This window comes from Natrix helvetica (genome assembly GCF_964273705.1).
Source record: "Natrix helvetica genome assembly, chromosome: 1".
Taxonomy (NCBI): domain Eukaryota; kingdom Metazoa; phylum Chordata; class Lepidosauria; order Squamata; family Natricidae; genus Natrix; species Natrix helvetica.
In genome coordinates, this window is record NC_138548.1 from 348,101,416 (window position 1) to 348,115,178 (window position 13,763).

General features: G+C 44.7%; 1 protein-coding gene across 1 annotated transcript in view; it reads left to right on the top strand.

Moving 5' to 3' along the window:
• Nucleotides 1-4,687, top strand: part of LOC309384205 (vomeronasal type-2 receptor 26-like) — a gene marked incomplete at both ends in the record, with an annotated part of 44,666 nt that extends 39,979 nt beyond the window's left edge. The window contains one exon of the mRNA XM_081937431.1: nucleotides 3,777-4,687. Within this exon, the coding sequence (XP_081793557.1) occupies nucleotides 3,777-4,687 (911 nt within the window). The remainder of the gene's footprint in view (nucleotides 1-3,776) is intronic.
• Nucleotides 4,688-13,763: the final 9,076 nt, after the last annotated feature.

Below are 13,763 nucleotides of genomic sequence, written 5' to 3' on the forward strand. Positions count from 1 at the left end.
GGGGCGCGGTCAAGAAAGCAAAGCCGGGGATGAAGGACCGGTAGTAGTTGGCAAACCCGAGGAGTCTCTGAACGTCTTTCATCCGTCAAGGAGATTGCCAACTTCGTAACGCCTCCACCTTGCCTGGCTCCATCGCAATTCCTTCAGGGGATATACGGTGCCCCAGGAACTCGATGGTGGTCTGCCATAACTGACACTTCTCCAGCTTGGCAAATAAGCGATGCTTTCGAAGGCGCTGCAAGACCTGACGCAAGTGCTGTTGATGATCCTTCCGAGACGTAGAGTAGATCAAGATGTCGTCCAGGTAGATGACGACAAACTGATCCAAAAGGTCCCGAAAGATATCGTTCATAAAATGTTGGAAGACAGCTGGGGCATTGGTCAACCCGAAGGGCATGACCGTATACTCAAAATGTCCGTATCGGGTGCCAAAGGCTGTCTTCCATTCGTCCCCCGCCCTGACTCGAACCAGATTGTAAGCTCCACGTAAGTCCAGTTTTGTAAACACCACGGCCTCCCGGAGCCGCTCCAACAACTCGGGAATCAGCGGCAACGGGTAGCGATTACGGATCGTGATGGCGTTCAAGCACCGGTAATCGCAACAAAGTCTTAGATCCCCGGTCTTCTTTTTGACAAACAAAACCGGGGCAGACAAGGGCGAAGACGAAGGCCGGATAAAACCCCGGGCAAGGTTCTTGTCAAGGAAGTCCCGCAATGCGGCCAACTCCGGTTCAGACATGGAGTATAGGCGGCCCGTCGGGAGTTTCGCATCAGGTACCAGGTCAATGGGACAGTCGTAAGGCCGGTGCGGTGGCAGTTGGTCCGCCTCCTGCTCGCTAAATCCGCGAACTCCGCTAAATCCGGCGGCACTGTCACCTCGGCCGAACTGGGCACCTGAGCCGCGCAAACATGACGGGTATGGTCCACGCATTGCAAGGACGGGAACGAGATGCGGTTCTGCGACCAGTGGATCTGGGGATCGTGCGCCCGCAGCCAAGCCAAGCCCAACACCACGGGGAAATGCAGACCCGAAGCCACGTAAAATTGAATGGCCTCCTCATGCTCCCCGAGGATCAGGCACAAAGGTTGCGTGGCGTTCTTGATGGGCCCAGACAGAAGCACCCGACCGTCAATGGTCTCCACTCGCATCGGAGGGTCTACCGGGCACAGAGGGACGTGATATTTCGTGACAAACGCTGCATCCATAAAATTCGTGGTAGCCCCGGAATCGACCAAGGCATGGGCTGGAATTCCCTGCGGACTACCCGACAAGAGAATGTGCGCTGCAAGAATCAGATGTCGTGGAGGCCCCTCCGCCTCTGTTCCGGCCTGTGCCCGACCTGAAGTCTCCCTCAGATTGGGCCCCGCCCGTTTCCTGACACGTTGCTGAGGGGAGGCCGCAGTCCGCACAGCCCCCCTACCCTTTTTGGGGCAAACCAAAGCCAAGTGTCCAAAATCCCCACAGTAGAAACACAACCCCCCTGCACGCCGTCTGTCCATCTCCGTGCACAACAAGCGGGGTTTGGCGGCACCCAACTCCATGGGCTCCTCCCGTGCAACTGCAGTCTCGTGAGGGACCGGCACCCTACTGGTCTCCTGGGACACGCGGCGAGGCCTCCGCCTCTGCAGCCGGGCGTCTATCCGGAGACACAAATGAACCAACGCGTCGAACGTTGGAGGCCTGTCCACCCTCACAAGCTCATCCTGCAGGCCATCTGATAGGCCGTCCTGGAAAGTGTCCATAAGAGCTGGCTCATTCCAAGCAGAGTCCTGACTAAGCAGCCGGAATTCGCTGACATAATCCTGCAAAGAACCACGCCCTTGGTGCAATTCTTTCAGGAGTCTGGTGGCTGTTTCCCCCTTAATGGGATCTTCAAACATCAGCCGGAGATGGTTACAAAAACCCTGAAAATCGTCCAGCAGGGGGCTCGGTTGAGAGAGCAATGGAGTGGCCCACCTCGCTGCTGTGCCTGAGAGCAAGCTGATGATAAATCCCACCTTCGTCCGGTCGGTGGGAAAGTCCTCCGCTCTCAAGCTGATAAACAGCTGGCATTGGCCCAAAAACGCTGCAAACATTGTTTGTTTGCCATCAAACTTGTCTGGTGTAGCCACTGGACATTTCCTCCTTGGCTGGGGGGGGGGGTTTGCAAGCCCCTGGAGCTGAGAGACCTGACCAGCCAGCAAAGCAATCAGTTGAGCCAACTGGGCCGTCTCAGCCTGTAGGTGCTCCATTGCAACTTAATGGAGTTTTGTTTGGGGCAGGAATCAATCTGTTCTGACCCCCTCCTCTTGTATACCAAGACACTCCGACACAAAGTCTCTTCAAAGATGTTTATAGACATACAGGTTCCACCTTGGCAGCAATCCAGCCTGCCAAGGTCAAGATAGCACTCTGGGCAGCAATCCAGCTACAGCGACACCCCTTGGCAGCAATCCAGCTACCAAGCTCCAGATAATCACCTTAGCAGCCAAGGTCCAGGGAACAGATTGACAGTAAACCAGGTAAAACCTTTAGCAGCAATCCAGCCTGCCAAAGTACGACACAGATCTGAGCTTCTCCAACTCCAATGATCAGTTGATTCCTGCAAAGGGTGTGTCCACAAGCAGTCCCTTTATAGTCTGGAGAGGAGTCTAATGATCAGCAGCTGAGAGCCATTACCTCCGGTAATTGCTCAATTGCTCCTTACACCGGGTAGCATGTCGGTAACAAGCATCTAATAGCTCACTGCTGTCTGACTCACTGTCCTGTGACTCCTCCCCACTGCTCCAAGGCATGACATCAGGAGCCCCCTTCCTTTGGCTTTCACCACTGCTCCATGCCTCAGGCGCCCCCTGGTGGCCAACCAGCCTCTCTGCGCCCTGCTCAGCGTCGGAACCCTGTCCAGGGTCCCCCACCTCCTTTTGAGCCGACTCAGAGGACACCTCGCTGTCGGAGTCTGGTGGCAGCGGCACCGGAACCGGCTGGGCCACAACAGGGAGGGAATGGGGATTTTGCAGTATCCTTCCCCTGCCACGCCCATAAAGCCTTTACTACATGCCCATAAAGCCTTTACTACAGAACCAGTAGTAAAAATATTTGAATCCCATCACTGCAGTATACAATTATATCAACAATTGATAAAACAGACAAACCACAGAAGAATAAATGTTAGTAATCTTATAACAAAGAATTAATATTTTATCATTTGTGGTACTTAATCAAACAAACTAAAAATAATTCAGAGAATTTAATGCATCAGAATATTCAGAAAAAAAACTAAACAAACATTGAATTGAAACCCCTAATATTTTTTGACCTATAATTCTACAAATATGGTACAGAATTGGAACGACACATTTTGTCAGTGATTGGAAGGTAAAATGAGATAATTTGCTACAATGGCAAAAATTACAATTTTGAAAGTAATTATGATAGAACTAATATACATACCACACATGACACAGAGAATTTAGAAATTTTGAACATAGTTTCTGGAAAGACAATTCTGCTGTTGGAAAATAAAGAAAAGGGATGGTGGCAATGGTTTTTTTGCAATCATTTTCTACATTATTCGTGCTTAGTAACTATATTTTTGTGTTATTTAACTGTCAATATTCAATGTAAATCATTTTTCCTTTAAATCTCATTATTTTAATGATATAAATATTTTTTATTTTTTTTAAAAAAGGCAGAAAGATCACCTTCACTAGTGTATATACATCCTGCCTCTATCAGTTGGTCATGAGGTATAAAATCTCACTGAATTACGAGATAAACAGCAATTCATGTTTTCCAGATGCAGCATATTGTGAAAAGTGTCCAGATGATCAGCATTCCAACCAGAAGCGAGATCAGTGTGTCCCCAAAGTGATAACTTTCCTGTCCTACAAAGAAATGTTCGGTCTCATCCTGGCTATCACAGCCGTATTTTTGTCCCTAAACACTGCCTTAGTTCTGGGAATCTTCATTAAATACCGAGAAACTCCCATAGTCAAAGCCAACAATCGGGATCTCACCTACATTCTCCTGCTCTCTCTTCTGCTTTCTTTTTTGACATCTCTTCTATTCATTGGTAAGCCCAAGGAAGTGACTTGCCTTCTTCAACAAATCACCTTCAGTGTGGTTTTCTCAGTTGCTGTCTCTTCCTTGTTGGCCAAGACGATTATGGTGGTGGTGGCATTTTTGGCCACAAAGCCAGGCAGCAGGATGAGGAAATGGTTGGGGAAAAGTCTGGCCAACTCCATTGTCTTGTCCTGTTCTGGAGTTCAGGTGGGCATCTGCCTTACATGGTTGGGAATTTCTCCTCCATTTCCACATTCTGACCTGCATTCTCAAACAAGGGAGATCACCCTGCAATGCAATGAAGGCTCAGTCATCATGTTCTACACTGCCCTTGGCTACATGGGCTTTCTGGCTGCCACCTGCTTCTTGGTGGCTTTCATGGCCCGCAAGCTTCCAGGGACTTTCAATGAAGCCAAGTGGATCACCTTCAGCATGTTGGTCTTCTGCAGTGTTTGGATCTCCTTTGTCCCCACCTACCTGAGCACCAAAGGGAAATACATGGTGGCTGTGCAGATCTTCTCCATCTTGGCCTCCAGTCTGGGCTTACTGGGATGTATTTTTGTCCCCAAGTGTTACATCCTTATTCTGAGACCTGACATGAACACTAAGGAGCATCTAATAATGAAAAACAATGAGGGCTCTTAATTTTCAAAGTAGTTACCCAAATTATTGTTAAGATGAAGTAGGATAGTTGGAAGTAAAATCTTTGTTATATGTTCTAAAAAAAATTTCTTTTGCATGAACTCGCAATTATGACTAATAAAATAATGTATACTAAAGATACAGTATGTAAGATATCATGTTCTTTTGAATGTGAGCGCACGCACACATACACATACATACACACAGACTAAAACCCACTAAAGGGAGCATTATAGAAACACATTTGCTTTATTTAATGTTTAGAAGATATGGCAATCATTTGCTAATCTTGATGAAGTTTTGATGTGTTTTGTTTTTTTCACACTCTGTCTGGGCAATGATTTATTTTATGCCAACACTTTCTTTTTGTAGATCAACTGGGCCAATGTAATTGTTTATTTCAAAAAAAAAGTGCTAGACTTGAGGAGGTTATTGATGTTTGTTCCACCAATGTAGGACCTTGTTCCTCTTCTTCTAATGCAAATTCTCTTAATATCCTTTCAATAAAGAGCACGAATAAATAAGAACAGAGTCATACTGCCTTGTCTCAAGTCTTTACCATCCTGAAGTTACTTAGTTTTGCCCAGAGGTGGGTTGCTCTTACCATCGCTACCGGTACGCTGATCATGGTCTGTCCATGCACGAGCCTGACGTGCATTGTGCATGCGCCTGACATGCGCTTGGCATGCATGTGCAATCCATCACCCCTGTGACATCCAGCTGCTTGTTGAGGCACATGCAGACACCGTGTGTGTGTGCACAGTGTGCTTTTTGAGCACATGTCTATAGAGCGCGGGCGGGCAGGTGGGCCAAATGAGCCACCGTACCAGTACGCTCTCACCATACCGAGCTGTACCCGCAGCAACCCACCACTGGTCTGGCTCCTTGTCCTGTGTGTAGGGTTCTCATGAGAACAATTTGATATTGTATGATTCTCATTTCTCAAAGACATTCTACATCTCAATATAGTTTCTTTTAATTATATTTTATTTTAAAATATTGTTATGGCCACCCATCTTAGAATAATTCTGCCTGGTTTACACCAATAAAACTGCAGATGTAACATTGTATTATATTCTGGAATAAGATAACTAGCCTAAGGCACTTCATGTAAAAAGTGATGGGTAAGATCTAAGATTGGTTAGATCTAAAAGTAAGTTTCTACATTTAGGCAAGAAAAACAAAATGCACAGGTATATATACCTCAATAGTAGTAACTGTGAGAGAGATCTTGGAGTCCTAGTGGACCATTATTTTAATATGAGCCAGCAGTGTGCAGCAGTTGCCAAAAAAGCCAACACAGTTCTACACTGCATAACCAGAAGAATAGAATCAAGATCATGTGAAGTGTTAATACCACTTTATAATGCCTTGATAAGGCCACACTTGGAATACTGCATTCAGTTCTGGTCGCCACAGTGTAAAAAAGATGTGGAGACTTTAGAAAGAGTGCAAAGAAGAGAAACAAAGAGGATTAGGGGACTGGAGACTAAATCATGAAGAACAGTTGCAGGAACTGGGTATGTCTATTTTAATGAAAGGAAGGACTAGGGGAGACATGGTAGCAGTGTTACGATATTTCAGGGGCTGCCACAAAGAAGAGGGAGTCAAGCTATTCTTCAAAGCACCTGAGGGTAGGACAAGAAGCAATGGGTGATCAAGGAGAAAAGCAACCTAGAACTAAGAAGAAATTGCTTGATAGAACAATTGATCAGTGGAACAACTTGCCTTCAGAAGTTGTGAATGCTCCAATACTGGAAGTTTTTAATAAGTGATTGGATAACCATTTGTCTGAAGTGGTGTAGGAATTCCTGCCTAAGCAGGTGGTTGGAGTAGAAGACCCCTAAGGTCCCTTCCAACTCTCTTATTCTGTTTTGTTTTGTTTTGTTCTGTTAAGAGGTCTCCTGCTTATTGCCAGCATGCTCATTGAAATCTTCAGCTCTTTTTTCCAACTCCCTTTTAAATATACCCAAATTGACAATTTGAATCTAATGTTAGATAGACTTTCCTTACACACTCAGGTAGGATCAATTAAAAGAGCTGCAACAACAAATAAACCTCTCTGGCCGGACGCAATGTGTGTTGACAGGGGAGCAGAGGTCGACCCCGAGGCTCCTTACTTGTGGGGTCCCACAGGGGTCGATCCTCTCGCCTCTCCTGTTCAACACATATATGAAACCGCTGGGCGAGATCATCCGTGGTTTTGGGGTGAGATATCATCTGTACGCTGATGACACTCAGCTGTATATTTCCACCCCAAACCACCCCAACGAGGCTGTTGAAGTGATGTCCCGTTGTCTGGAAGCCGTGCGGGTCTGGATGGGTGACAACAGGCTCAGGCTCAACCCCTCCAAGACAGAGTGGCTGTGGCTTCCGGCACCCCGGTACAACCAGCACATTCCATCGCTGGCCATCGTGGATGAACAATTAGCCCCGGTGGAATGGGCACGCAATTTGGGCGTCCTCCTTGATGCCCGGCTGGCTATGGAAGATCATGTGGCAGCCATGGCGAGGGGGACGTTCCACCAGGTTCGCCTGGTGCGCCAATTGCGACCCCTTTTGGACCGGGAGGCCTTGCACACAGTCACTCACGCGCTGGTGACGTCTCGCCTGGACTACTGTAATGCTCTCTACATGGGGCTCCCCTTGAGGTGCACCTGGAGGCTGCAGTTGGTCCAGAATGCAGCCGCGCGGGTAATTATGGGGAGATCGAGGTTCTCCCATATAACACCGCTCCTGCGCGAGCTGCACTGGCTTCCTGTGGCCTACCGGGTGCGCTTCAAGGTGTTAGTTACCATCTTCAAAGCGCTCCATGGCATAGGGCCTAGTTACCTGTGGGATCGTGTCCTGCCCCATACATCCCTGCGGCCCATTCGCTCACACAGAGAGGGTCTCCTCCGGGTGCCGTCCTCTAGAGATTGTCAGAGGGCGGTGCCCAGGAGTAGGTCCTTCTCTGTGGCGGGCCCTACCCTTTGGAACGACCTCCCCCCAGACATTAGAACAACAACCGATCTCCGCTCCTTCCGCATTAAACTGAAGACCCACCTGTTTCGGCTAGCCGGCCTGGCATAACTCGACAACTTATCCACCCCTAGGTCATTTTTAATTGTTAATTTTAGTTTTTAAACTATTAATGTTATTGAGGTTTTAACCTTTTTCAGTATTGTAATTATTTATTTATTTTTTACCTCCTCTGTATGACACTGTGTTGACTGTTGCTTGTGTATGTCGCCCCGAGTCCCTGTGGGGAGAGGGGGCGACTAATAAGTTTAATTAAATAAATAAATAAAATAAATAAATATGTGTTTCGCTGTGTTATAGTCACTCTTTTCCAGATATAGATCCTGGAAAAGATAATGAAGCTATGAATCCATTAACACCTAGTGGAAAGCAAAGTTACAGCCAGAAGACTACATTGGTTTGTCAAAAATAGATTATGCCAGACAAATCTTATTGTATTCTTTGACAAATTGCCTAAATTAGTGAAATATTGTAGACATAACTTTCTTGGACTTCAGTAAGAAAGTAGACCACAATGTCAGGGTTCCAAATAGCATCCAAAATTAAATCAGAGTCCAAGGCAAAATATTGCTCAAAGTTCCAATTTATTAAGAGCGTCATGTTGGCACATCTGGTAAAACCCGAATCTGAAAGCTTCCCCACCTAGTTGAAAGTTCAAGATCTTGCCCCCACACCCACAAATCCATCACATAGTCCAATCTTCCACTGCCATGCTGGCAGTTCCACCCATCCAGTTCCAGTCAGGTGCAGAGCTGTAGAGACAAAGGATGACCTTGGCATTCTAGAAAGGAATTATATTTTGGTTACATAGCATTTAACTCTGTACCATCCCCCCTCCCATTTCCCCACAATCGAAACCACATAGTTGAATAATAGAAAGTGTGGCAGGACAAAGATCCAAAAGGAATATGGCTGCAGGCCTGACACACAACTTACTACTTGATTGAAGATAGAAAACTGTGGGTGTGACATCATCACTATCAGATGGATTCATAACTGGCTGATCAACACACTCAATGTATAATTCTTAATGGAACTACCATACTTTTGGAGTATAAGATGCATCCTTTCCCTCCCAAAAAGAGGGTGAAAATCTGGGTGCGTCATATACACTGAATGCAGCAATTTTGAACTCCCAAAACCCTGCCCCCTTCACACAAATGGATGTACATAGGCTTTGGGAGGCCTGCAAAGTGCTCCTGGGGGCTGGGGAGGGCAAAAGCAAGTGAAAATGTGCCTTTTTTGCTTGTTTTTGCCCTCCCAGGCTCCCGGGAGCACTTTGCAGGCCTCTCAAACTCTCTGCATGCTCTCTTTTTCACACAAAAAATCAAGCATGCAGAGGATTTGGGAGGCCTGCAGAGTGCAAAAGCTTTTTTAAATCTACCTCTTCAAAATATTGGTGCGTCTTATACTCCGGTACGTCTTATAGTTCAAAAAATAAAGTACATCTACATGGAGAGAAGCATGCAATGGTGTACTTCAAGGTTCTGCCTTAGGCTCACCACCCTTCAACATCTTCAGAAGTGATTTAGATTAGGGGATAAAAGGGGAACTCATTAAATTTTCAGATGACACCAAGCCAACAGTCCACAAGATCGATTTGCGAGATCCAGAAATATCTCAACAGATATAAACATAGGGCCCTGTCCAATGAAATTAATTTCAATGATGAGAAAAGTAAGGTTTGCACTTAGGCAAGAAAAACCAAATGCACAGGTATAGAATAGGGTGTACCTGGCTCAAGAACAGAAACTGTGAGAAGGATCTAGGAATTCTAGTGGACACCCACTTAGGTATTAGCCACTGGTGAGCTGCAGCTGCCAGAGAGAAAAAATGTGGGTTAGACAGCACAATACAGCCATCACAGTCCAATGATGCATTACTGAGGGATAGTATCTAGTTCATGTGAAGTGTTAGTACCACTTTATAATTCTTTAGTAAGAATCACACTTGAACTATTGCATCCAGTTTTGGTCCCAATGATATAAAAAAGATGTCAAGACTCTAAAAAGAGTGCAGAGAAGAGCAGCAAAAATGACTAAGTCTCTGGAGGCTAAAACAGATGAAAAATGGTTGCAGGAATAGACTATGTCTAGTCTAATGAAGAAATTGACTGGGGTGACATGATAGCACTAGTCCTGACCATTAGAACAATTAGTTAGTCAGTCAGTCAGTCAGTCAGTCAGTCAGTCAGTCAGTCAGTCATATACAAGATAACAGGAATAAGAATAAACATGAATAAGAACACAGGAAATTGGTACAAATAAATGGGAATAGTAGAACAGGGACTTTAGGCATGCTGGTGCACTTTTGCATGCCCCTACTGACCTCTTAGGAATGGGGTGAATTCTACAGTAGACCGTTTAAGGTTAAAGTTATGGGGATTTGAGGATGTAACAACGGGGTCAGGTACTGCATTCCAGGCATTGACCACCCTGTTGCAGAAGTCGTATTTTCTGCAATCGAGTTTGGAGTGGAATGATTTGCCTTCAGATATGGTATTGCGTCATGGGTCTATACAGGCTCTTTAGAGATGTGAAGAAAAGGCTGCCAAAGGTTCACAATTACAGACAGGATTTTTTTTTATTATTATTATTATTATTATTGGATGTCCCGGGGGAGGAAAGTCACATTATAGACCCCATTTCGCCACCCTACTGATGAAAAAAGATATTGCAACTTTAGTCCTTCAAGAATAGGTTTCTTAAGTAAAGGAAATAAAGCATTTCCTGAATTGTTATTTTCATGATAGTTAAATAAGGACTATGCCAATGAGTCATGCAGAGTTTTGTTTTCCCCATACATACCAGTAAATAAAGTAATCCAGAGAATCAGTTGAGATCCCTACATTCCTGCATAATTATCAAAATTACAATTATTATTTTTTCTTCCTAGGGACTCCTCACAACTCATGGCCTTTTGGAAACCTACTGTAGGTAGGGACTTTCTTACTAATTCTCATCAACAGGTTTTACTAATATTTAATAACTCTGATAAAAGATCTGAAGGTCTAGTTCAAAAAGACGTCAAGGATGACGGAGAGCATATGATAAGAATCCTAAACAATATTCACATGAGTGAACCGGCAGTAGTGCCTACTGGAACCCACCTCTGCTGTGGTCCCATGTCAAACTGTAGATCATATCATGACTGGGCTATAGGTTGAGGGCATATACCAGTCCAGTTTCTGATTTTCTTTCAAATAAATGATTCTGTGCTTCAAAAGTTAGATGACCTAGACATTGGTATCTGAATATAGATACTTTCAACATTCATATTTTACTGTGGTTTTAATCTAGGGGAAAAGTTAATACATATTGCAAGTGTGTATATGAGATGCCATACACTAAATGAATAAATGTGCATAGGCTTTTTAAGGGTATCAAGTCATGATGACGAACCTATGGCACACGTGCCAGAGGTGGCACACAGAGCCCTCTCTTTGGGCATATGTGCCATCGACAGCTGCTCTTCTGAGTTCTGTTGCACACATGCGCCAGGCAGCTGGTCTGACATGCATGCGCCCGGCAGCCAGCTGCTGTCTTCCAGGTTCCATCTTCACACAAAGACCAGCTGGCCAGTGCATATGCGCATGCCAGAACCCAGAAGAGAGCAGTTAGCTGGTGTGCATGCATACCAGACCAGCTGGCTGGCACATGAATGCGACAGAACCCAGAAGAGCAGCTGGTGATGGCACATGTGCCATCACAGAGGGCACCTTTTTCTTTATACCAGTGATGTTCAATCTTTTTGGCACCAAATACCTCAACTGACACATATGTACGACAGAATCCAGAAGTGCAGCTAACAGTCACACGCATGAGCACTGGCCAGCTACTCTTTTCCGGGTTCTGGCATGCACACATCCCAGTTTCTTCTTCTTCTTCTTCTTCTTCTTCTTCTTCTTCTTCTTCTTCTTCTTCTTCTTCTTCTTCTTCTTCTTCTTCTTCTTCTTCTTCTTCTTCCTCCTCCTCCTCCTCCTCCTCCTCCTCCACCTCCACCACCACCACCACCACCACTACCACTACTACTACTACTTCCTGGATGTCTCAAGGGAGGAAAGTTACACTATAGGCACTACTTCACCTCCCTATTGGTGGAAAAAACGGTATTTCAACTTCAATATTTCAAAAATATGTTTCTTGGGTAAAGAAAATAAAAATGTTTCCTGAATTGTTATTTTGATGATGGTTAAATTGCCCATGAGCCAGGCGAAAATTTTCCCATTTGCACTCCGGTAAATGAAGTTATTCAGAGAGTCAACTGTGATCCCTACATCCCTCTATAATTATCAAAATTACTATTATTTCTTTTTCTTCCCAGGGACTCCTCATAGTCACTTTGAAACCTAGGTAGGGATGCTTACTAACTCTCATGAACAACTATTTAGTAACACTGATAAAAGATATGAAAATCTGGTTCATAAGGACCACATGGGTGCCAAAGAGCATATGGGGAGACTCCTGAAGTTGGAACTGTGCAGTTCTGAAATCTGATGCTGCATTTTAATGTGCCAGACTTCAATTCATCTCACATGACCAAGTCAGTGCATCTGTGTTCTTTGATAAGAAAACGATGCTTCTCCTTTAGAGAGCTCTGAGACCAAAGATGATGGTTGCCTGGTTCAGAGAACTGCAGAAGATCTCCATCATGATATGTGACATTCTGCTGATGCTGCTTCTCCTGGTGTCTCATTTTCCCTGTGGCACAATGGTGACCAAATGCCCATTGAGTGTGCAAAAAGAGAAAGAACATTTTAATTACTACAAACCAGGAGATGTCCTGATTAGTGGAATCATATCTACGTCTAGCACTGTATTTGAACCGTACATTTTCTTTCAGCCCCCGAGTAACAGATTTACAAGGTAACTCCTGAAGTGTACTTAGCCCTGGTGATTAATTTTATCCTCCCTTCTTATGAATATGGATGATTCCCATTTCCCAATGCCTGGTTTCCGTCATCTTTCCCTCTCTTCATTTCAGGGGTGGGCTGCTGCCGACATTACTGCCGGTTCAGAGCGCAAAAAAAAAAAAAAAAAAGGTTAGATGATCAGCTACCAGCAAGAGTGGCCCTCAATTGTCTTTATAGCTGTGTCTTGTTATTGGGCTCATTTAGCTATTATTTTTAGTATTATTCGTTAAAGTGGCATTTATTCAATTATTTTCATATAATAGATATGTGATGGTCAATGAACAATCTGAAACTTCAAGAAGGAGTCAGTGGGCTGAAGAGTTTGGAAACCCCTGGAACAGTGTTTTGTATCCTATTTAAGCCTTCGGGTTTGCAAGGTTCTGTTAATATAATTTGCAGTAAGGTAGAATTAGCCCATCTACTTTGGTTTCCCATCTGGTTTACCTAGGAAGGCTAGGAACAAAAGAGAAAAGGGGAGAGAGAAAGAAGAAAGGAAAGAAGTTTGGAACTATTAAGGTAAGCAGAAGAAAGCTCACCAGAAGAGGTAAAAGCAGAAGGGTCAAGATCCCCAGCTCTTCTTCAAATGCTTGTTGAGTCCCCGCCCAGTCTGAGGAGCCCATTACCCAGCATTATAGGTAATGGTAAAGGTTTCCCTTGCATAGCCAAAGAGCCAGCACTGTCTGAAGATGTCTCCGTGGTCATGTGGTCGGCATGACTAAACGCCGAAGGTGCATGGAACACTGTTACCTTCCCACCAAAGGTGGTTCCTATTTTTCTACTTGCATTTTTACATGCTTTTGAACTGCTAGGTTGGCAGAAGCTGGGACAAGTAACGGGAGCTCACTCGGTTATGTGGCACTAGGGATTCGAACACCAAACTGCCGACCTTTCTGATCAACAAGCTCTTTCTTTCTTTCTTTCTTTCTTTCTTTCTTTCTTTCTTTCTTTCTTTCTTTCTATCATCTATCCATCCATCTCTATCTATCATCTATGTATCTATGTATCTATCTATATATCTATCTTTGTCTGTCTGTCTGTCTGTCTGTCTGTCTGTCTGTCTATCTATCTATCTATCTATCTATCTATCTATCTATCTATCTATCTATCATCTATCTATCATTTTTCCCTCTCAGGCTTTCTTTCATA